At 36.3% G+C, this 25,932-nt stretch overlaps 1 protein-coding gene across 3 annotated transcripts in view; it reads left to right on the top strand.

Moving 5' to 3' along the window:
* The window catches only part of LOC131049407 (receptor-like protein 4), an 85,961-nt gene that overhangs the window by 25,822 nt on the left and 34,207 nt on the right, over window positions 1–25,932 (top strand). For 2 of the 3 annotated variants that reach the window (XM_057983456.2, XM_057983455.2), the window contains exons 5-7: window positions 92–160; window positions 1,209–1,277; window positions 13,130–13,207. In XM_057983456.2, the coding sequence (XP_057839439.2) occupies window positions 92–160; window positions 1,209–1,277; window positions 13,130–13,207 (216 nt within the window). Of the gene's footprint in view, window positions 1–91; window positions 161–1,208; window positions 1,278–13,129; window positions 13,208–13,507; window positions 13,930–25,932 lie in introns of those variants that run through there. The other variant, XM_057983457.2, reaches the window with a different exon arrangement.

Below are 25,932 nucleotides of genomic sequence, written 5' to 3'. Positions count from 1 at the left end.
ATTAGATTAAGATATTCCCATATTATAATTGATGGATTCTACTCTTGAACTTGAGTTCTTATGCCACTTTGATTTTTGAATTAATCTACAGGAACTTGAGCTATAACAGTTTGAGAGGCACTATTCCGTTGGGGCTTGGACATGCATCTCTTAGAAAAGTGTAAGTATCAAAGCAGTTAATGCATTCTTCGTTCTGTGATTTTGATGGTAAAGGTTTGTGGAAAACTTCAATTTAAATTTCTACCACTGTCAACATGATAGAAGGTTTTGGCAAACAGTATGGATCAATAGTGATTTTTTGATGAAGGTAACACTATTATATATTGATCAAAAGAAGCACTAACTTAAAACACCATTGTTTCATTTGATTTTTAGTAACGGTATTATTTTCAGCAAGCAAATAATGCTTTCAGTGTAAATATTGTACTATTTCTCATTCAAATGGTTCAAAATGACCAGCATTCTGAACAGAAATACTATATATATAGCTTGATTACTATATAGGCTATCACACCTGTTATCATCTTTTTTTCCATATCTCTGTTCTATTCAAGCTTTAAACATTAGAGAGAAATCTCGAACATTCTTTTAATAGATATGGCATTTAGCTCATTAATCTACGTTTGGGAATAGAGAGGCCACAAGAAAGGCCTTCTAAAGACATAAGATATAGAAACAAAATTTAAGGCATCTAAATATGGGGCACAATAGGGATAAAATAGCAGGCATCTCACCTTTGACCTTGGAAATGCATTGTAAGAACTATAAAGTACATAGCCTAAAATAGTGTGTTTCTTTACTGGGCTTGCACCGCATTAAAGAATCACACCCATATTACTTAGTGCATTGGGTTGGAGTGATTTTTACATGCACACATGCAGAGAGACATATGTCTACATGCACACACAAACATATGTACATGTGCCGTCTTTTTAGTTTATCTCTTTCAATACTGAATGAGTGACATTGCCACTGGCAATATTCTTCTTACGGAAGATTCCAAAGCATCATTTGGGTTTATGAAGAGGTTAAGACAAATAATTCAAAATCTGTTGGATTGTACTTTTCATAACTATTTTCTTGTTGTAGGCACATTTCTTATAATAAAAGAGCAATAAAGTTGTGTGCACTATTTGGACTGTATGAATTTTGATTGCTTTTTGTTTATCTAACATGTTGTTTATTGGCTTTTTCTCTGAATATTCCAGGGATTTGTCAAACAATCAGTTGACTGGCATGATTCCAGACAGTCTAGGCTCTTCACAACTTAAGCTGGTGTAAGTTCAGGATATGTCTTCATGTTACATTGAAAGTAAAAATTTGAAATGAGAAAAATATTTTTTCTTTTGAGTGAAGCACAATTGAAATTTTAATATAATGTCTCCTATTGAGATATTCCTACATTTTACCCTAGAATCACAAATTAAATAAATAAGGAATGAAGTATATCCAAGAAATGCAAATTACCAGCTTTAAATCTTAATTTAGGTCCTGCAACCAAGTTAGTTATCATTTCTAATATGATTGATGAGGATTGTCTAATATCCATGAAAGATTGGAAAACATATAATGATATTATAAGGAGAATCCTAATCCTTACATCACCATTGCAAATTACATGATGTGCATTTGGGATTCAATTAAAGACTTTCCCTAACAACCAATCCACACTGTGGAATCCTTCGGTAAATCATTTAAGATGTTGGGAGCCTATTCTTTCCAATCAAGCCCAAGAGCACGGGATGAATACCTAGTCATTCGTCCTCTTGGCCCCACCTAGGGGTTGGCGTACTTGATGGCAGACTCAGTTCTGCTGCCTCCTTTTCGTGTATTTCACCCTTCACTCTACAATGGGATGGTTGGTTGGATAAAATCATTAAAGAAATCCTCATTAATATAATTAACTATGCATGTATTAAGAAATAATAGCAAGAAATAAAATATATATTAGAAGCAATATATTAATTACTTATCATTCCAAAGTATGATTAAATTGAAGACATGATAAACAAATCAACAAGATAAGTATTTCCATTCCATGATGATTACTTCAAATGAATTCTCCCTCCTGTTATATCGTCCAATATGAGGGAGAATTCATGACTCTTCAATATTTTTACCTCTTTGGAAGAGTCACAACTCTTCCTGTTTAAAACTTAATTATATTTTAATTATTTCTTATTCTAGGAAATCGCTGCCTTCTGATATTAAACATAATCACTACTTTAGATTAATCCCTGCCTCTTGAAAATATACTCACATAATCACTACCTCCTTTAATATGCCTTCACTAATATGGAATCGTGGTCTTTATGCATTCACTGTTCTTCTTAATATAATGTCTGCTCATTAACTAATGCTATAAAGGTAAATTAGTCAATGCAGCCCCTAAGTCTTCCTAAATCTGACGTAGCGTCATATTGTTTGATGCAAGTTTAAGGGAACCAAATCTGACACTTTTTCTGACATGCTGAAGTATTATCTGCTGCAAAGAAATACCAGCTGGTGCGTCCCAAATTCTGTCTTGGTAAAAATACAAAACTTATCATTGTTATCCTATTTTAAAAAAAAACTTTTTACCAAACAAGTTACAAGGCTCTTTATCACTTTCCTTGGCAGACAACTTAACCGTTTCCAAGTCATTCTTTATTGGATCAAATTAATTATCCTTGAGCTCTTGTCATATCTGCAGTATACCTTTAGCTTCCAGCAGAAAATTAGATTGTCTAACTAATTTTAAGTTCCTATTATTACACTCTTGAGTAAACAATGACCTTTGTTCTTACAGTAAAGGTTGTACACTTATCTTGTATCTGTATTCCCCATGCATGAAACTGAACTAATATGAGCCATATGTTATGAAAAGTTTTGTCTAAAGGATTATAATTATTGTGATATTTGGGATGGAGAGAGGGAGGGAAAGGTAGAGGGAGATGGATATAATCCAATTACTAGCGTCCCATTCAATTATTTCATGTAACAGAGTAAAATCTTCTCTTAATGAAATACAAAATAATAATGCGACCATTGGGTTTTGCTAGGAGCATGATGTTAGAGATCCAAAGGGAATAATTAATAGGTCTAATGAATCTAACCTCTAGGAACTTTTGAACTTCTTGCTTGACTAGTAAAGCAACTTTAGGAAGGAGAGGAGTGATGGAGAACGAGGGTGAAATGATGGAAGGTGAAGGAGTTACAAGAGACAGAGAATTGGACTACAGAATGTGTCCTTTATCTCCTTGGCAAAAGGACATGTAGCAAATGTGGGGTGGGGTTGTTACCAAGGGCACATCCAAGAAAGTGAAACCCTTGGATAATCATAAGCATGGAATACTGATGCATCTGGGAATAGTTTGCTGCTCAAGAGAGGAATTCAATCTCTTTTCCAAAAAAGGTATTCCAAAAGGTTTGTTTTCCATCAATTAGACCAATAGAGGTGCACAACAAAATTGTCAAAAATTGCACTTATAGAAGGAGGGTGATTTTTGGATTGTAAAAATTTTGCTAACACATATCATGAATGTTAAGTTTTATGATCAGATTAAATAGACAGTAAATCAAACACAAACGCACAGAATATATCCTGGGAAAACCTTCCTCTTGAAGGTGAAAAGACCCAGCAATTAATCTCTTGCAATATATATTAGCGAATGTCTTTACAAAGACTTCACACTTTGAAGCTATACAATAAGCAGGTTCAATCTAGAATCAATCAATACATTATCGATTCCATTCGCCTTGTATGAAGATCACAACTTGCTGACTAAGCTAACAATCTGTTAAACATCAACCACGATGTGTAGAAGGAGAATCCGAACTGCTGGTGTTAGAACACAGCCTGCTACTGATATATACGATGTGCTAGTAAGAGAAGAAGATATTTCGATCTGTTGTATTGGAACACAAACTGCTGATGGAGAGATATCGATCTGCACTTAGGAATACAAACTGCCGTGAGGTGTGTTGATCTGAATCACCAAGAAGAAATGATCGAGCCCATCTATATATACCTAACCATGTCTTATTCAAGCAACGCGACTTATCCATAAGTCGGCTTATGATATTAATCAACATGACTTTTCATTAACACGTCTTATGCCAAGGGTCACGACTTCCAAGGTGATCGATTATTAGATGTGTATTTATTAACAAGTCTTTTCATTACAAAGGATGGAAATGAGAAATCGGACACATTAAATGTGTAAGGCCGATTTGGCCCTTCACACATTTGAAAGCAAAGTCGGCCTTGAGGAGTTTGACTGAAGCTATACGTCAACTCTCCTTCTTAGCTAGGGAGGAATCCTTCTCGATAACTAAGTCACATAGTGACATCCACCATGGCTACTCCCATGTATGGACATATAAGTGAATACAAGTGCTTCATCACGGAGTCACTCAATGTGATGTAGTACCAAGATCAACATATCACCATTGAATACCTTGAAGTAAAGGTTTGGATCAGCATCATTCTTGTAGAAACCCAAACCCACTAAGTATCTGTCAATTCTTTCATACCAAGCTCGAGGAGCCTGTTTAAGACCATATAGGGTTTTCTTCAATTTACACACATGAGACTCTTTCCCATGAATCACGAACCCTCAAGTTGCTTGAGGTAGACCTCTTCTTCAATCACACCATTGAGAAAAACAGTCTTCACATCCATTTGATGCAACTTCCATCCCTTAGCTATTGCAATGGCAATGATGGTTCTAATGGAAGTATAGCGAGCAACAGGATCAAATGTTTTTCATAGTCTATTCCCTCTTGTTGAGAGAAGCCACGAGCCACAAATCTAGCCTTGTACTTTGCAATGCTATCATCAGCTGCATGCTTAATCTTGTACAACCACTTGGAAGATACAACAAAGTTCCCTTTCGGTCTAGGCACAATATCCCACACATCATTCTTGAGAATGGATTGATATTCCTCATCCATTGCATCTTTCCAAACCTGTTGTTTTGAGGCTTCCTCTACGTTGGAAGGTTCAGACTCAATAAGATTACACATCAATGCAACATAATTAGAGAATCTCTGTGGTCTTTTACTTTCTCTGAATGTGCCTCTAGGAGCGGCAAACAGTTATGCTCCCCGCAAAGTGTTTCTTGCCCAAAGAGCTCTCTTTCGAGACACAACAATATCTCTAGGCCCATCAGTGGGATCCAAAGGTTCAATTGGATCATCATTCATATCAGGTTCTGTAGACTCCCTCTGAATCTCAAGCCCATGATCAACATTCATGTCTTGAGGAGTCTCATCATCTATCTCCATGCATGAACCCTTTGATTTCCTGAATGCAACATCTTTCTCAAATGTGACATCCTTGCTTACTTCTATTTGCTTCTGACCAGGGATGTAAATACGGTAAGCTTTGGAGGTTTCACTGTAGCCCACAAATATCCCTCTCTTGCTAGAAGGTTCCAACTTGGTCCTCTTGTCCTTGGGAATATGAACATACACAGGACAACCAAAGATTCTCAGGTGACTGATATTAGGCTTGATCCCTGAAAAGGCTTCTTCAGGAGTCATATTTTGCAATATCCGATGAGGACATTTGTTCTGAACATACATAGTTGTTCTAGAGGCTTCTGCCCATAGAAAAGTCTGAAGGTCTTGATCATAAATCATAACTTTTGCAACTTCAACAATAGATATGTTCTTCCTTTCTGCAACCCCATTTTGTTGAGGGTTGTAAGGAACACAAAACTCCCTCTTGATCCCTGTCTCAATACAGAAATCATGAAAGCTACTCGAGGTGTACTCACCTCCATTATCAGACCTTAAAATTTTAATTTTCTTTCCAGACAAATTTTCTACTAGAGCTTTAAACTCCTTAAACCTACCTAGGACTTCATCAGACTCTTTAGACCTTAAGAAATAAATCCAAGTCTTCCTAGAGTAGTCTTCTATGAAAGTTACATAATACAAACATCCACTTGGGGATGGAATTGACATTGGACCACATAAATCTGAATGTACAAGATCTAGTATTTCTTTAGACCTATTTTCATTGCTATGAAAAAGACTCTTAATATTTTTACCCATAGCACAACCTTTACAAGTACCATCATGTACATGATTAAGTTTAGGAATACCTTTTACCATCTTCTCCAGTGATGGAAGAGCCCTAAAGTGGAGATATCCAAGCCTTTTGTGCCAAAGTTCCTGGAACTGGAAGAATCATGAATAAGAGCTTGAATTGGAAGAGTGGAGAGTTTATACAAACTCTCATGTCGATTTCTGATCACATGAGCGGTCTTGATGCCAGAGTTCTTAGGCCAAGCAAGAACTCTTCCTTCAGAAAATGCAATTTGATATCCCTTATCCTCCAAGGCTGAAATAGACTCAAGGTTTCTCTTGATCCCCGACACGAACAACACATCACTTAGGTGTAGAGAAACTCCAGATTCAAGGTTTAGAGATGTAGCACCAAATCCTGTTACTGAATAGCGTGCATCATCTCCAATAATAACTTGAAGATTTGACGACTCCACCAAATCAGAAAGGTGCCCCTGATAGCCGGTGATGTGTTTAGAGGCTCCACTATCAATCAACCAAGTATCACTATCTGTAGGAACATTGCTTGATAATGCTGATATGAAAAGAAAACCATTTGAGTAATCTTCAACCTCCTTCTGAGATGAGACTTCATTGATGTTTGCTCCTTGATGATTTGCTCTTGTCGAACAATCCTTTGCAAAGTGACCAAACTTGTCACACCTAAAACACTGGATGCGAGAGAGATCTTTCTTCTTCTTCCTAGAATCAAGTGCAGAATCTGATTTCAGATCTCTATTCCTTTTGAAGTTGCCCTTCTTCCAATTCTTACGTTTCTTGGTAGATTGAGTGGCAAGAACATGTGTATCTTCATTTTGAGAGGTTTTGATAATTCCCCTAGCTGTCAATCTTGATTCTTCTGGAATACAATCCACATGAAGTCGATCAAACTTAGGTAATTTAGATCTTCCACTTATGCTTTGGATAAATGGTTCCCATGAATGAGGAAGGCCATTCAAGGCTAGCATGACAAGGTCTTTATCAATCACTTGATCTCCAATTGCGCTTAGTTGATCTCTCAATTCTGAAATTTTCATGAAGTAGGTGATGACTGAATCTCCCTTTGCCATCTTCACTTGGTGGAGTTGTTGCCTTAAGGCAAGAGCCCTACTTACATTGTTAATCTCATATAAATCTTCCAAGGTCTTGAACATATCTCTCGCAATTGTCATCTTGGAGATGAGAGGCACCAAGTGATCCCTCACGGAGTCGATTAATATCTTCTTTGCTTTGTTGGCATTTTTCTTAAATTGAAGCTTCTCCTTATGATCTTCAAGTACGGATAAATCCTTTTCCTCCACAAATTGAAGATCATTTTCTTCAAGTGTAATGAGCATTCTAAACTTCCATGAGGTGAAGTTAGATGCACCTTCAAGCCTATCTTCAACTTTAAGGCTGTTCACCACTTTTGCGACTTAGTAGATACTTCTTGAAGGAGGGAGAGAGGAGAGAAAGCTGAAACGTCGTAGAGAATCTGATCACGATCTTCTTTCACCGTGGCTCTGATACCATATTAAGTTCTATGATCAGATTAGATAGACAGTAAATCAAACACAAATGTACAAAATATATTCTGGGAAAACCTTCCTCTTGAAGGTGAAAAAACCCAGCAATTAATCTCTTGCAATATATATTAGCGAATGTCTTTACAAGGGCTTCACACTTTGAAGCTATAAAATAAGCAGGATGATGGGTTTAGAACATTCTAATGTTTTTGAACCAATGGATGTTTAAGTTCATCATGCTCATAGGGCAGTCTCAACACATCTCTTGGGGTGAAATCATCAGTGATACCCTTTTTGAACAACTTGCAGCAGTTCCTTCCACCATGACGTTCTACATGAACTCATATTTGGTGTATATAGCAGCATCACTCAAACACTTCGCTGGTCTTTATATAGCAGCATCACTTAGACACTTCACTGGTCTTTCTACCAAGGGTGATCTCTCGCTTATACCTGTGTGGGATTACTATGACCAATTGCCTTTGAGAGCTAGCAGATTGCACTTTAGGAGGGTCCAGAATGCCTTCTTTGGTCATTATATGTGCCTGTTTGATAAGACATTGAAAAACAGAAGAGTATCAGATGCTGCATGGGAGAAGGTGAATGAATATGGCTGCCTATTCCTTCAATTCCATACTTTCACTTACATGAGAGTTGGATGTTATAGTGGCCAGCCATATATGCTTCCTAGATATCCAACTGATAAGATCATTCTTATGGAGTTGGGAAGACAGATCATGGCTGTTCATGCACATCAATCTGTTAAGCATAAGGTTGGAATGGGAATTTCAACAAATAACCCATTGAAAATTGGCCATTATTCACTCATTACATCCACCAAAGCTAAGGCCATGGAGATCAAAATGCAAGAAATAAAACTCAAGAGGTTCAAGCCAAGAGTAGATTTTGATTATCGAGGCATGAAGGAGAAGATCAAAAAGTCTTTCATGCTTGTGCATCGGATAGAAGACATTTGGGTTGATCTTCGTATAGAAAAGGAGGTTCGTAAGATGGATTATTGCAGGCTCACTCTTGAGCAGATTGTTGACCTAAACTTGGTAAACATTCCAAAGGGAGTGATTGATGATGGAAAGATACTTGATCCTGAATATGTTGAAAAGAGAGTTGATGAAGCACCACTTCCATCAATTCAATGGTCGCATAAGGAATGCACTTCCATTCTTGATAGTTTTCAGTCTATCTTAGCTAACACCAATCCTTGGCTCAAGGGTAACCAGTGTTCCACGGAAACACGTTTCCCCCTCCTAGGCCCAAGTCCCCCCGTCCCCAAAACCCGTCCCCGAAACTTTTTCCCTTTGTCCCCGCGTCCCCCCATCTCCGCGTCCCCCTGTCTCCCCGTCCCCAACGGCCGTGGAACACTGAGGGTAACGATGTTAGACTCATCAAGATCAAGGTTGGAAAAGAAGATGATTCCATAAGACTTGTCAGACTCAAGTCTGAAATCAAAGTAGACAAGGAAGGTGCATCATCTTCAAGTACAAGAATCAAGTTGAAGGTTAGCACAGCAATGGTTCTTCCTCCTTAAGAAGTGACAGTTCAAGGGAAAGAAAAACCTCAACTTCATATTCATGTAATTGATGCTGAAGATCCAGAGGAAGAACTACAATCATATAATGCTCTCGAGTCGCCCATTTCGGAATCACCTCATGAAGTTCCCCCTCAGATTCCTCTAGAATTACCTATGTCTTCTCTTGATGCGAATGTGGATGCTTTTTCCACTGTTCATATTGCTCCTGTTTCAGCAATTGAATCTCCTCAGAGAGTCATTCCACTTTCAGCTGCAGAGCCATCTCTTGATCATCCTCAAGGGAATTTGATGAATATTTTGAGGATAATCCTGCATATGCCCCTTTGTCAGTGATTGATACTTCTGCTTCAAGTTTTGATGAGTTCATGATGCAGTCATCAAGACCTTTTATTAATGAGCAGTCTATAGTTGTTGTTCAAACAGTAACTTCTCCCAGGATGACGACTGTTGTTCAAACAAAAACTACCTCCATAGCTTAGTTCTTTTACACCTAAAAGAAAGAAGCAAGAAATCTCTCCCGACATCTTTGATTTCCAGCATCTCAAACAATCAAAACCCAAGGTTGCCAAAAGGGCTAAGATGATCTCAAGGGTAACAATTGATAGTAATAGGATGAAGGTGGCTGAAATTGTTGAGCCAATTATAGACAAGCCATAGGAAGAGATGAAAGCTACTGATTACATGATCACAAGGGTGGAGTTGGGCAAACAATGGCATGAAGTAGTCAAACATGATGCTCAACATTCTATAGCTTCATTGGTGCAGCGGTGTGATGAACTTCTAGCAAAGAAGGATAAGTTAAAAGATGAAAATGTGCAACTTGTTGCAGCAATCCAAAAGATTACCTAGTCTTCAAGTGAAGGGTTCAATCCTTCAACTTTCACAAGTACACAGGAACCAATCCAAGGAGTTGAAAGAGCTGCCCAGAAGGTACAAGTGTTAGACTCTTGGGTGGATCAGCTTCATGATCTATGTGCGCAAGTGCTAAAAGACACATTCCAAATGATGGTTAAGTTGGAGACCATTGGAGAAAAGTTGAACCAGGCCTCCAAGACTTTCAAACAGAACGTGGAAAGGGTTGAAGGTAGCTTGACGATTTGGCGCAAGATGCCTCAATAACAGTTGAGTGTTCTTCAGGAGCATGACATTATTCTTTCCAGGGTCATGTATCTAGAATGTGAAGAGCTCCTCGTTCTCAAATCCCTCATTGAAGATATAGATGACACTATGAGATTGCGAGTTCAAGTATTCCAAGGTGTTGTTTCTCGCCGTGAGAAGGCCTCTTACAATATCATGGATCAGAATGGGGAGTTGCTACCAGAAGAAGTTCTCGTAGATCTACAAATGAAGATTCATAATGAGTGGAGGAGTGAACAATTTTCAGCTTCCTCAATTCAAGTTTTGATGAAATATCAAATCTTCTTGCAGGAAATTCAATCCACTTTGGAGAAGAACAACTCTACGCTTCTCCAGTGCCATGATACCATTGTGAAGACCATGATTGTTTCGAAGAACACCCACGAGCCGAATCTTGATGAGCTACGAACGGTTATCCAGAAGTTCGAAGGATTCGTGCCTAAACATGCGGCAACTTAAGTGTTTTTCAACACTTAGTTCTATTTTCAGAATTGTAATTTCATAGTTGTAATTTCCTTTTTGACATGTTTACTTGTAAAAGCATTTTTGTAAGATGCAAGTCATGACTTGCACTTTTGTAATTACAAATTGGCTAGTAACAAGTCGATTTAGAATAGGACTTGTAACTTTGAATAAGTCTTAGTTAGTTGTTGAATAAGTCATGGTGGTTGAGAGAATCTCTCAAGTTAGTTGGGATTCTCCCACCTTTTTCTCAAAATTCCTCTCCTATAAATACTTGAGGGGGTCTATTGTAATTTTTTTATCTTTTGAAAAGCAAGCAAGTAAACTCTGCTAAAATTTGCAGCAAGAAAGACTTTGTGCTTTTTATATGTAAATTGAAGTTGAAAGAAATAGAAGAAGACTGCTCAAGGATTGAGACTTTGTGCTAAATATCTTGACTTTGTGTTCAATAATGTCTTTCTTGCTAATGTTTCTATAAGAGCTTAATCAAATTTGATTTGTAGACTTTGTGTTGCAAGTATTGGAGATTAATATTAGTTAGGTATTCTGTTGAGAGAGGTTGTAGGATTTTGTGTCTACACTTGTTCTTGAGAGAAAGTAGTAGATTTTGTAATTAGAAATAGTTGAGAGACTTTGAGCTCACATTGGTTCTCATTGTTTTATGTAGAGAAGAATAAGATATTTCAGACTTTGTGCTGCCATACTTTGTTCTTGTTATCATTTATTTAGAAAAGGGTAGATAGAACTTCGCATATTCAAGACTTTGAGCTTGATATTGTTGTCTCGTCCCGAAGGAATTGACGAAAGTCTTTGTGCTTTCAGGAAACTTCATTTCCTTTCTCTCACTTTGTTTTATAAGTTGTTTTTGTTGTTATTTTCAATTGCTATCACTTTTCTATGAAGAGAAAAGGATATAGTTTTTCTTGAAGGAAGAAGAAAAAACTGTTGTCTCATCCGTCTTTAGTTTAAGAATAGTTTATAGGTAGGGGGAGCCTTCCCTTAATTAGGAGAGTATCATACTCACATGCTGTGGTTGAAACCACAATTTTGTACATTCCCCAGGTGTACAAAATTTTCAACCAATAGGTCTTGGATTCTTGGGTGGAAATTCATGTCAGTCTTGGATTCTTGGGCAGAAATTCACCTTGGTCTTGGATTCTCTTGGGCGGAAATTCACTTTGCTCTTGGATTTTTGAGGTAGTTCTTTGGAATTTTCCCTTATGACAATCTGGAATTTTCCCTTATGAGGGTCTTGAAATCATGGAATTCTCCAGATTTCTATCTTCTTCCTTGTCTTATTCCATGAAAAATAAATCATTATCCCTTTTTTAAGTCTTGGACAAATTCCTAATTTCATTTTCATTCCTTGGATAATTTACTTGTTTCAACTTTGAAATTCTTCATTGATCCTTATCTAAACTTTGGAATTTTCCACGATCCTAGTGTGGATTTGTAAATCTGTCCAAGAGCCAATGTTAAACGCTGACAGAAATCTTGTCAATCCATGCACAAAACACTCAATATAAGGCAGAAATTGAAGGTTATCTTGCATTTTCCCATCAGAATTTCAAGAGAGAGATTGAAAGTGGTCTTACAATTTCCCTTATGATTTTGAAACTCTTATAAATTTTGGAACTATTTCCACCTTAGAACTTCCTATTTCTTCTTTCCATTCCACATTGTTTTCTCCCATTTTTCCCTTTCAAACTTCAAGTTTTGTGTTGTCACTTCTATTTCCTTCACTCCTTGACCTAAGATTCCTAGCTTGAACGTACACTTAGACCCAAGACTTCATTCCACCCTTTTCACTCCCTAACTGACTTCCATACTTGACAAAACCAAACTGGTCCTAAGGTTAGGAACTATGAAAACTAACTGCTGGAACTCAACAAACTAGGCAAACAACTAAGCTATCAAACAAAAAGAGGGGGTCCCCATTTGCAATGGAGTGTGTGTGTTTACAACACAAGAAGTAGTTAGTCCATTGTTAATTGTCCAAAAGCATTTCAAATGCTAATATGCATGCTAATCATAAGAGATTACTAATCTCATCATTGATTGCATCTAATTATTGCAAGAACTAATTGAACATGTTCATAATAAATTCTGCAATAAAAAATAACAGTTACTCCAGTTATTATCCATCCAATAATAACTTAGTCTTTACAAATTGGGATGTGACATTAGGCTAACCTGCAAATGTAAATGCCAAGGTGAAATTAGTCAAAGTATTTACCTCATGAAGTTAATATGTTCTTGATCTTAACTTTTTATGCGTTTTATACTGAATACCATCAATTGTTTGATTCTTATGAATGTCTTATAATAAGTTCGGTATTCTACTTATAATACTTTCACAGAAGCAATTTTATTAATGTCTGGTTTTTCTATATAATCTTTAAGCTCATATTTTCTAATGCAGATTACTTAATGACAATGAGATGGAAGGACGAGTCCCTGAGGATCTCTACTCTATTGGTGTCCGTGGTGGAACTATCAAGTAATTTTTTCCATGGCTTTCTGTTTTCTTCTGTAATAATTGCAGTCATTTCTGCTTAATGTATTTGGAGAATGGGCTTTGAAATCGAGTTCGCTGTATACACATGAATGAATAGTTAGAAATTGACTGCATCTTTTCATGACTAAAAGACAACTTTCCACTTAATTATGTTAAAAATTGAAGTTAAACATGGGGTGGATTTCAGTCTTATACACCTATAACCAATTTACAATGTTACATTATAATTTTATAACAGTGATATGTTGGAATCCAGACCAATGACATATTGTAATGCAGCAGAATGCACAACATTATTGGATAAGATGCTGTAAATCATGTAACCTTGCTGAAGTAATGCATCAGAATACACAGTAGCATGCCAAATGCCAGTTTTCTTATTCTAAATCTATGGGTTTGGACCCACAAACTGGCAGGTCGATTGACAAGAAAATCTATTCTAATCCATACCCAGACCAGCGGCTACAAATTGGTGTACCATGGGGCCATTGCTAACCAAGTTAAACAGAGAACTGGCAATGCCATAAATTTTCCTTCTTGTGACACGAAACCTGCATTTCAGGTTGATGTGCTCTAAATGTTCCTGTGTTTTATTTAAGGGCTATGTAAACCAGACTTTCTTTTGATATTCTGTCATGTGCTAACGTCAATGTTGATTGCTTCTCTGTTATTGACCAGAAAGGGGTTCTTATTCTGTTTTGTAATTAGAAAACTCTTGCTCAATGCAGCTTTTCCTATTTTGCTGTTTTAAATTACTCGACTTTTGTTATTGCCTTTCCTTTAATATATGAATCTTACTGTTTATCAAAAGAAAAATGATAAATCTGAGCATCATGTTTTTATGGTTCATTCTTTCGAAAACTTTTTTGTACTTAGCATAAAAGTTAGGTACTGTCTTGTAGTTTTTCATCATTGCTATATGTCTATAGATTTTACCAAAAATTATATTGTTTCTCGATGCCTGGAAAGGTAGATGTAAAAATATTGAATTTTTCAACAGATCTTGAACTCTGTACTTATTAGCTATAATGAGTGCATTTTAATGCTGGAAAGAAAGTGGACATTTCCTAATTGTGACTAATTTTAATGTTATCGACTAGACTTGTCTAAAAAGCATTTTTATCATGGTATGGTCTATAAGAACATGCGGCCTCACCTTTCAGTCAAAGTGGAAGAAAGGATGATTATATGGCAATACAAATCTGTACAAATTTCTGCTTCTTTTACTCATATTGTTTACATAAACGATACAGTAACTATTTTACTGTTTTTTGTTATTAATTTTTCAAATATTAATTTCTATATATATTTAACTCAAATCTTGAAAAAAATTGCTGTCAGCCAATAACCATCTTCTGTCCTTAAAATGTGAAGGAACGCTGATGCTTTTTTTCATGCTCTAATATTTCTCCCTTGCATCTTTCTCTAGTTAATGCTCATCCTTGTTTTTTGCGTAATATTTATTTGGCACATATAATACATGTAGATTCTCAGTTTAGAGTGTTACCCCCCAGATATCTCCTCAGATCACCCCCTTCTCCGACATAGGTGTCTGGAATTGAACCCTTAGCATATTTTATTCTCGTGGGCTAATTCTAGGGCTTGGAGAGGGAATATTTTAACTAATTAAGTTTAAGTTGTTTAACATTACAATTTTTCGAACAACTTAATTTAATTAATTATTTTGTTTAAAGATGACCTTGTGTGTTTTAGTGACTTCTTAGGGGCCAAAGCTAATTAAAAATTAAAAAAGGTCACTTTATGTAATATAAAAAATAAAGGTTCTCGAAAGTTTGCAGAAGTAGTATAAAAGGAAGAGCAAAAGGAAATTAGACATCTTGGTTATTTTTATCTATTTCATTTGCAAAGTTTGGACTGCGAGTTCAACTTTGAACCCTAGGACGAAAACCTACGGGTATTTGGCTTCAGAAATGAAAGATTTCTTCCTAGTCAAATCAGAGGTGAATTCAGATAGAGTTCACTAGTGTGCATATTGATGAAGGATTGAAGAAGATTGTGCTGAAGAGTTATATCTTTTACCAAGGACTTCTTGCCCTTTTTAATCCAACCACATCATTGTTAAGAAAGGCACCATATTTGAAGTTTCTGGTGGATTTGACTGTAATCTTTCCTTGGGCTTATTCATGCTGTTTGAAGTGTAAATTGGTTGGGAGCCATACTTATTTGCTGGTCGTATCATTCAGGATTGCAAATTTATATGTTGGAGCCATACTCATTTGCTGGTCATATAATTCAAGGCTGTACATGAAATAAACATTTAAGTATAAGTGACATTTACATATGGACACTGAATTCCTTATGCTTTAAATTATATTTCATGTATATAGTTTTAGGATGTTTGAGAATAGTTTTGAATATCTAGAAGTTGCAATGCAGCTTCTAGTTTTGGAGGATCTTATAATTTTTCAGACTTGGTCAAATTTCAGTAATCAACATACTCTTATCTAGCATTTCTTGTGCTGTTCACATTGTTACGTCATCTTGGTGTTAGGGTTTCTAGCAGATCCGAAGCAAATATGAACTAACAATTATATGCAGATTTAAATACAAAAGATAAAGAAATAAAACAGGACACAGATAACACAGAGATTTAACGTGGTTCACTCAGAATGGGTTACGTCCACCATACACAGCCGTCCAATCTTTCTTATTATCCAGCAAAAAATAGTACATCAACCTTACAATGCCTTAAGCATCCCAGCCGCTTATAACATGCGTTTTTAGGGCAACAAACAAAGTCGGCCTTTTTTAGGGTTTTATTACAATGTCGGTTTTCATCAACAAAAAACGGCAAAATTTTTTTTCTCGGGGGCTGCCGCCCCCGAACCCCTGCCCAGCCCCAGACCCCGACGAGGATACGTGCTGAGTGTACAGTACTTTGCTGATCAGTCACCACATTTCAACAATCTCCCACTTGGAGACTGATCAAGCTCCACACCGAACAATCTCCCACTTGGAGACTGATACTACACGACACCACTGTACATGCAACATCCGCTAGATAAAACACTAGGACTTGACTGGTATAAATTCCACAATTATCAATCAAGAAGACCAACAGAAACTGATGAAGAAATCAACATCTCCTGTGGAACTGCCTTTGTGAACATATCGGCAGGATTCTCACTTGTGTGAATCTTCTCAAGCCGTAACTGACCCTCCTCCAAAATAGTCCGGATGAAGTGGTACCTGAGTTGAATGTGCTTTGTCCTTGAATGAAAAGCAGAGTTCTTCGCAAGATGAATGACACTCTGGTTATCAGTATACAATGGGCTATCCTCTTGTGTCTGACCCAATTCCTTCAAAAAACATTGCAACCAAATCATCTCTTTGCTGGCTTCTGTAGCAGCAACATACTCAGCTTCAGTGGTTGAAAGTGCAACAACCTTTTGCAGCCTAGAAATCCAACTGACTGCAGTTCCCCCTATAGTAAAAACATACCCTGTAGTACTCCTCCGTGAATCAATATCACCCGCCAGATCAGAGTCAACAAATCCACTTAGAGCAGCATTAGATCCTTTGAAGCATAATGCCTTTGTAGTAGTTCCTTTCAAATACCGAAGAATCCATTTCACAGCATTCCAATGTTCCATACCCGGATTACTCATAAACCTGCTCACAACTCCCACTGCATGTGCAATATCTGGCCTTGTGCATACCATTGCATATATCAGACTGCCAACAGCTGATGAATACGGGATGTTAGACATTTTATTAACCTCTTCCTGTGCCTTTGGGCACATCTCCTTAGTCAATTTGAAATGACTAGCCAAAGGTGTACTAACTGCTTTTGCATCCTGCATGTTAAATCTTTTCAACACCTTCTTTATATACTCACTTTGGGACAAATTCAAGGTTCTATTTTTCCTGTCCCGTGTAATCCTCATAGCGAGAATTTGCTTAGCTGCACCCAAATCCTTCATAGCAAATGACCTGGCTAATTTCTGTTTAAGATCATTTATATGTTTCATGTTAGACCCAGCAACAAGCATGTCATCAACATAAAGCAACAGGATAATATAACTGCCATTATCAAACCTCTTAAAATATACACAATGATCGGAATGACATCTATGATAACCGTGTTCAGCCATGAAACTATCAAATTTTAAATACCATTGTCGGGGTGCTTGCTTTAGGCCATACAGACTTTTCTTCAACCTGCACACCAAGTTCTCCTTACCTTTGACCTCATATCCCTGTGGTTGCAACATGTAAATTTCCTCCTCCAAATCTCCATGGAGAAAAGCTGTTTTGACATCTAATTGTTCAAGATGTAAATCATCTGCAGCCACAAGACTAAGTACAGTTCTAATTGAAGTCATTTTTACAACTGGAGAAAATATTTCATCATAATCTATACCCTTTTTCTGTGCAAAACCTTTTACCACAAGTCTGGCCTTATATCTTTTCTGACCTCCTTCCTCCTCCTTCAGCCGATAAACCCATTTGTTAGGCAAGGCTCTTTTTTCTGCAGGTAAAGGGACTAAGTCCCAAGTCTTATTTTTCATCAAGGAGTCCATCTCCTCTTTCATGCCTAGTTGCCACTGTTGTTTGGCATCCACCTGCATTGCTTCTTCATATTCTTCTGGTTCACCAGAATCCGTTAATAAAATAGAATACAAAGAAGGAGAAAATCTTTCAGGGGGTCTACTTGTTCTCGTAGAACGTCTAACACTTGCAGGAGTTTGTGGGACAATCTGTTGTTGTTGAGCATCAGGTACCTGTGGCATTTCATTTTCAGGAATCTCATCCAACACCACATATTCTTGTTTCTCCTGTTCATGCTTCTTTTCCTGCATCTGTTCTTTATACATAACCTTCTCATTGAATATAACATCTCTACTTCTAATTATTTTCTTATTTTCAAAATCCCATAGCCGATAGCTATATTCATCTATCCCATATCCAATGAAGGTACATTTCTAAGATTTAGCATCAAGCTTGGTTCTGTTTTCTTTATCAACATGGACAAAAGCTTCGCAACCAAAAGTTTTTAGAAAAGAATAATTTACCTTTTTACCAGTCCATGCCTCCTCTGGAATACCACCATCCAAAGGGGTTGAAGGTCCTCTATTTATCAAATAGACAACAGTATGTATAGCATCTGCCCAAAAATGTAAGGGCAATCTAGCATGCAATCTCATGCTCCTCGCACGTTCCATGATGGTCCTATTCATTCTCTCTGACACACCATTTTCCTGTGGAGTTCCTGGAACTGTCTTCTGCTTTCGAATCCCATTTAAGGAACAGTAATCTTCAAATGCTTTGCTGCAATACTCACCTCCATTATCCGATCTGAGACACTTCAACTTTTTTCCTGTCTCATTCTCAACCAGAGCTTTCCATTTCTTAAAAGTTTCAAAAACATTTGATTTTTGTTTTAGGAAATATACCCATGTTTTTCTGGTTGAGTCATCAATAAAAATAACATAATAACAAGAGCCACCAAGAGATGATACCTGAGCCAGTCCCCATACATCTGAATGTACAAGCTCTAACTTCTCACTTTTCTTCTCTTTCCCAACCTTGAGAAATCTGACTCTTTTTTGTTTACCATAAACACAGTTTTCACAAAACTCTAAATCAATCTTCTTTAGTCCAAGCAATAGATTTTTGGAGTGAAGGATTTTCATCCCTTTCTCACTCATGTGCCCAAGCCTATGGTGCCACATTATCGAATCTGTTCTTGCAACATTTATTGTTGTTGTCCCTGCAGTAACTTTATCTGTAGCAGCTAAGGTAGAGTAAGTGTTACCAGTACACAGATATAATGTGCCTACCTTCGCACCTTTAGCTACTACTAACGATCCTTTAGTGACCTTCCACATACTGTCCGAGAAGGTAACTATGCAACCTTCACTACCTAGTTGCCTTGCAGAAATTAAATTTCTTCTTAAATTAGGAACATGTCTTACCTCCTGCAGAAACCAGTCATTACCATTCTGCAACTTGATCTTTATCTTTCCTTTTCCAACAATTTGACAGGGCTCATCATCACCCAAATATACCTGTCCAAAATCACCTTGAACATAATCTAGAAAATATTTTCTATGGGGTGTAGCATGAAATGAAGCCCTAGAATCTATTACCCAGGAATCATTAACATTATCCAAACATAAGATTAAAGCATCTTGTAAAGTATTACTTGCAATATTAGCTTCCTTACTGTCATTTTCATTTTTGTCTCCTCCTTTGTTTTTCCGAGACCAACAGTCTTTCTTTAGATGACCAGGCTTTCCGCAGTACCAGTAATCTTTCTTTCCTCTAGATTGAGAGCGTCCTTTCTTTGACTTCCCTCATGACTTCTCATTCCCAGGGCCTTTTCCTCTTTCCTTTGATCTTCCTCTGTCTCCACATTCAAAACACTACCCGATGATGTTGGAGTCTCACTTGTGCTTTTCCTTCGCATTTCCTCGCTTAGGATAACACCAACAATATCATCAAATACCAAAGTATTTTTACCAGAGACAGAATTGCTTACAGTCATAACCAAGCTATTCCAGCTTTTTGGCAAAGAACATAAAATCAAGAGAGCCCTAACCTCTTCTGCAAAGGTAATTTTTACCGAAGACAATTGACTGGTAATTGTATTAAATTCATTTAAGTGCTCCGCTACAGATCCTCCCTCCCTCATTTTCAAATTAAACAAACGCTTCATAAGAAATACCTTATTAGAAGCCGAGGGTTTCTCATACAGCTTAGCCAATGTTGCCATCAAATCTACAGTCGTTTTTGCTTCTGTTATATTGAATGCTACAGACGACGCAAGGCACAATCGAATGGATCCCAGTGCCTTTCTATCTAAAATGTCCCACTCTTCATCTGATATTGTGGTCGGTTTCTTTGCCTTTCCTTCCAATGGCCGCCACAAATCCTTTTGATACAGGTAATCCTCCATCTGCATTTTCCATAACTAATAATTCTGGCCGTTAAACTTTTCGACCTTGAATTTGGAATCCTCCATTGCTCCCACTCAAATCTGAAAGTCCTGCCAATTTACAGAAAACCTCGCTCTGATACCAATTGTTAGGGTTTCTAGCAGATCTGAAGCAAATATGAACTAACAATTATATGCAGATTTAAATACAAAAGATAAGAAATAAAACAGGACATAGATAACACAGAGATTTAACGTGGTTCACTCAGAATGGGTTACGTCCACCATACACAGCCGTCCAATCTTTCTTATTATCCAGCAAAAAACAGTACATCAACCTTACAATGCCTTAAGCATCCCAGCCGCTTATAACATGCGTTTTTAGGGCAACAAACAAAGTCGGCCTTTTTTAGGGTTTTATTACAATGTCGGTTTTCATCAACAAAAAACGGCGAGGATACGTGCTGAGTGTACAGTACTTTGCTGATCAGTCACCACATTTCAACACTTGGAACATACTGCAAATTTATTTGACATCTTTGGATGTTAGATATTAAGCATTCTACATCTTGTAGTTCTGATTTTCTTGGACAGCGAGTTGTATTACTTTTGTAAATTGCAATCAGTCCCAGCTATATAGAAAGCTTGCAAACTGTTTGAGAAAATGTCTATGTTAAACTTTTGAACACGGGCATGGTTTAATGATGAACATATGATTCAAAATTTTATTTGCTGCTATTATGCTTTTTAGTTTCATAAATTCTTCCTATATGGTTGTAGTCAGCATACAATGTATACTATTATGTTTTGATAATATTGGTTATCCAACTATATATTTATTGTTTGTTAGTTTTGGGTAGTTATAAGCATCGGTTGGTTGATAGTTGTGTTCCTCTTGGCAACTGTTGGGTCTTTTAAATAGATTATGTTTTGCCAAGGAAAGTAGTATGAACCAAAGATGTAAATATTAAATCCGCAAATTTATCGAACATTTAAAAATATATAATTTCTTAAAATATTATTAAAAAACACTCATATACACCAAATTTATAAAACATAATAACATATTACTGATTTCTGTCATATGTAAATCATAGTTAGAGTTAAGTACATATTATATACCAAAAAACAAGTGCAACCTTTGAATAAATTTACAGCAGAACTAAGAGGATAAGCTCTACATTTTCTAAAATATATTCTGAACATTAAATATAAATTATTTAATAAATTAATAAATTACATTTTCATGTTAAACTCATACATAATTAATTATTCAACTTTTCTTGAGCTAGAGTTTATTATGCTTAAAGAAATTAAGGAAAACTTTAAAAAGGGATATTACATAAAGTGTGCCAGCTATACTATGTGACTTGGAAACTAGATAAATTAGGCTTACTTATATATGATTAATCCTTATGCTCCTTCTGTCTCATTGAATCAAATTGATATTCCAAATTGAGGCATAGCCTCTCAGGCATAGCGAAATTATTATTATGACTCCTGAAATAAATATCAAATATCAAGACAGCGAACATAGCAATCATCGATAATTATCAAACTTTTCCTTTTTCGGGTTCCACGGTCCAAGAGATAAAATTCTCTCACGACTCCAAATCTATCATCTTTTTGAAATTTGGATGATTTTTGATGCTCGAAAATATATTTTTCAAAATTTTTCCCTGGGGGAAATTTCTTGTTCAGTTCATCCTTGATTTCTTCCTTGCCTTAGAACTTTTCCCTGGGGGAAATTTGTTCCTTACCCCTGAGGAAGGAAATTCTTCATGCCTTGGCCAATTTTCATGGTTTCCAAGAGCTGTCCCAAAGGAAGGAATTTCCAACACTTAGTCAATTTTTCACTATTTCCAAGAATTTTGTCCTGAAGGAAGGAATTTCCATCACTTAGCCAAATTTTCACCTTTCCAAGAATTTTGTCCTGAAGGAAGGAATTTCCAACACTAGTCAATTTTTCAGCTTTATTGGAATTCTGTCATGAAGGAATTTCCAACACTTAGCCAAATTCTCACCTTCCTTGAATTTCTTCTTGTTGGGCGCAATTCTTCCCTGAGGAAGAAATTTTTTGAATTTTGAACCTTTCTTCCTAAACCTTGATTTTTACATCTTGCTCCCAACCTAGGACACATTTTCGAACTGGAGAAGAAGTTTTGGAAATTTGTTCCTTGTGGAAGGAATTTTTTGTGCTCTTTGAATTCATCACGTCCGCAGGGAGCTTTTTTTTCACATCTACTATTTTTTAGGAACTTTCCTAAAATTTAAGACTTGAGTTCAAGAGAGAGAATTCTCTCACAAGTCCAAATTTGCCAAAAATTCAGATGAGATTTGGTGTCTAAAAATAGATTTTTCAAAATTTTTACCGAGAGGAATTGTTTGCTTTTTCATTCAATTCCTGACCTCCAAATTCCCCTTTTCCTTGGAAAATTTCCACTCTTGGGCATGGAATTCACCTAGTGATGAATTTTACGTTGTTTCACGAATTCCATGGCACATGGATTTTGGCACCTTCCTGACTCCTTGGGCGGAATTTTGACTAGGTCTTGGATTTTACGTAATTTCATGAATTCCATGGCACATGGATTTTGGCGCCCTCCTGAGTCCTTGGGCGAAATTTTGACCTGGTCTTGGATTTTACGTAATTTCATGAATTCCATGGCACATGGATTTCAAAGTGATTTTCCAGACTTAAGTGATTTTCAAGCTTTCCATTCCTAGACTGAATATCCACACACAGTCAAATTTTTTATTACTCTGCCTGCTCTTTGACTTTCCAGATTTAGAAATGATCGTGCATATCTGGTCTTCAGTGTCAACCTGCAAGGACTTGGCACAAGTAGACTTTCCAAAAATAAAAACTTTTTCAAACATTCTTCATTAGAGCAAAACAGGACGCAGAGACACTTTCTAGAAATAGATACTAACTAAAAATAGTAAGTTTGATTTTTGGTAAAATGAAGACATTCTGGGAGGTAGTGAAATCCCTAAAAGATAGAAACATTCTAAAAATAGAAAGTTGCTCAGAATTCTGCCGCAAAAGACCCAAAGAACAAAAGCCAAAAGACCAAGAGGGCCTAAAAAATAGGGGGTCCCCTGTCCCCATGTCCCCACATCACTCCTTCAGCAAACTCCATGGAACATTGAGGCATACTGAAATAATAATAATTAGTCAAAACACATACCAAGTCAGTGCCAAGAGATATGCAACATAGAACCTACAAAGCCAACGTAATGTCCCCTTTTGATTAATTCAGTTTGGAAAGGTTTGATCCTTAATTCCTTGATAACAATAGGAAACATTATTTTGATTTTGGGGTTTTAATACTATTTTAAATTGATGATTTACTACAAAAAATTTACAGGTTACAATATAGATGTGTCAGGGAGATCACATCAACCACAAACTGATATAAAGTCCCATATAATGCAAATAATGAAGCCAAAAGGCTCAGCAGTTTACAGTCCAGCTATATATGAAAGTTTAGAACATCATTATATATGAAAAAATATAGTGATACAGCAGCCTCAAAAGACAGTAATATATCAGCAACTATCTTAGAAAGAAAAGATGACCTGGGCATTATATTCTTTTTGTTAGCTACAAGAAATGACTTGCATGAATAAATGATAAGTGTTACAATAACATTATATAGTTTCAACTTGCAGCTACAAAAACAATTTATAATACGATAAAATAAAATAAAAAATCACAAAGATTGTGATAAAACACACATTTAATTATCACTCCAGTGCAACAAATTATAAAATTAAACATAAATCAAATCAAAACACACAAAAATAATTACAGAAATAGGTGACCATCAACATAAGGAATCTTGCGAGTGGGCCTTGTGTCATGATACCATGTTGAAGATGGTCTTTTAACTTGAACTATGATGCTTGTTTCAGAACTGCAATAATCAGTTCATGTAGAGGAGAAAACAATACGGTATTTTATTTATTTCTGATGTACTTTCTTATGCCATTACTGAAGGCATTATATAAGAAATGAACATATAACAATATACTAACTTTACATTGTTTTTCACTAACTTTTCACAGTTTTTCCTCAGCACATGGCCTAATATTTCTCCACAAAATCAGATTTAAAAATGAGAGCATCATGGAAATATTCATGTGCTTAATATGGCCGAATTGTCTAAGCAAATCGATCTTAAAAAAAAGATAAGACATTAAGCTCCAAACAAGTATTTGAAAATTCAAATAGTTAATTCTTCCATAAAAATAATTGTATCATCCATAATGTTTATTTTTTACTATTCATCCAACTGTAGATTATTGACTTGAGTAATCGCCATTTGAATATCAACAATTTCTCTTATTTATGTATACCCATGTTTGCAACTTCCTTGCTTGGCATTAATGCTGCTACAAGAGTTATTATTAGCAATAGCTATAGCTTCAGGATGGTGACTATTATTATTAAATACAATTAAATAATTGTTTTCTCTAATTTTAACTCAGAACTTAATTAAATATCTCTTATTTCTGTTTATTCATACGCAGTGGAAATGGCAAAAAGACATGATATGATATGAAAAAGGAGTAGAAAGGTGGTCATTATGGAAATTTTTTAAAATATGGGATAAATGGGACATAAGTGAATCTTGTAACAAGCTACTCGTATGGCAAGAATAAGAAAGCAAAACTATGCAATTCAAGAATAACATATGAACAAATCATAGAGCAATTTTGTATTTTTGAAGAAAGAAATGAAACTTATCTTTTCTATAAAGCAAGTAATAACAATTCTTTAATCCAATAATGACTACATATTCGTATAAACAAGTCAATGTTTCTAACTCTAACATTGTACAACATTTAAATAAAGTGCAAATAGGAGTTTAGGGTTTACTGTAAACGGATTCCTTTTTGAATATTTAAGAACCTTTGCAAGCTGATCAGAGGGAGAGTATCATCAAAGCCCTATACCTCTGACCATAGACCTGGCAGTCCCCTGCACACCTTCCTACTAGAAGTGGCCCTACCATTCACGAGGGTGCAAACAGATGTTAGGTCTAATGCCATCCGAGCCTGGTGTTTTGACCCTACATGACTCTAGAGTCTAGTCAGTCACACACTATAGGTACCCCCTAACTAGCATGACCTCTAACAAGGTAGTGCATCCGGATCATGTGAATTGACAAATGCTTGCAAAGAAATGCACCACCTTGGCCAAAGGTTTTCATAGATGCAAGCACAATTGGAAGTGCAATGAATGTTCACCACCCTACTCGGCTGGTACAACATTTCTCAGGTTCTGTCATCCTAACAAAAAACTAGGTTGTTTCACATGGTAAGCTGCATACTATGCATACTATCAAAGGATGTGTAGGACATACTTGTCTCAATGTTTAATAGTTTATCTCTTGACCAACCTTGGAACAATCTTATATTGTATCACAAAGCATTGAATACCACCATTTTTATTATGTCTATAAAGTTCTTATTAGAAATCAAATAGTTGCAAGAAACTAATAGACACCATGCACGTGCACATGTACCTGCAACCTTGCACTTACATGTATACATGCATGTGCCATCAACACAAGTGTTTCATATTGAATATTACTTCATGTTAACAGTTTAAATCAGCATTAAGGTTCTCAAACCCAAGTAGATATTCTGCTTATCCAAGCTTTTGTTTTACAAGCATGCCTTTATAGTGGTCTTCGACCTCATAATAATAATGCATGAGTATTGCTAAACAATTCAGAGTTGTTTAATTTCAATTCATCTCTTCCTTTAAAAGTTTTTCTAAAAAACATTAAGACAT

This window comes from Cryptomeria japonica, chromosome 1, assembly GCF_030272615.1.
Source record: "Cryptomeria japonica chromosome 1, Sugi_1.0, whole genome shotgun sequence".
NCBI lineage: Eukaryota > Viridiplantae > Streptophyta > Pinopsida > Cupressales > Cupressaceae > Cryptomeria > Cryptomeria japonica.
Note: the sequence above shows the minus strand (reverse complement) of the source record. Positions and strands in the feature narration are given on the sequence as shown.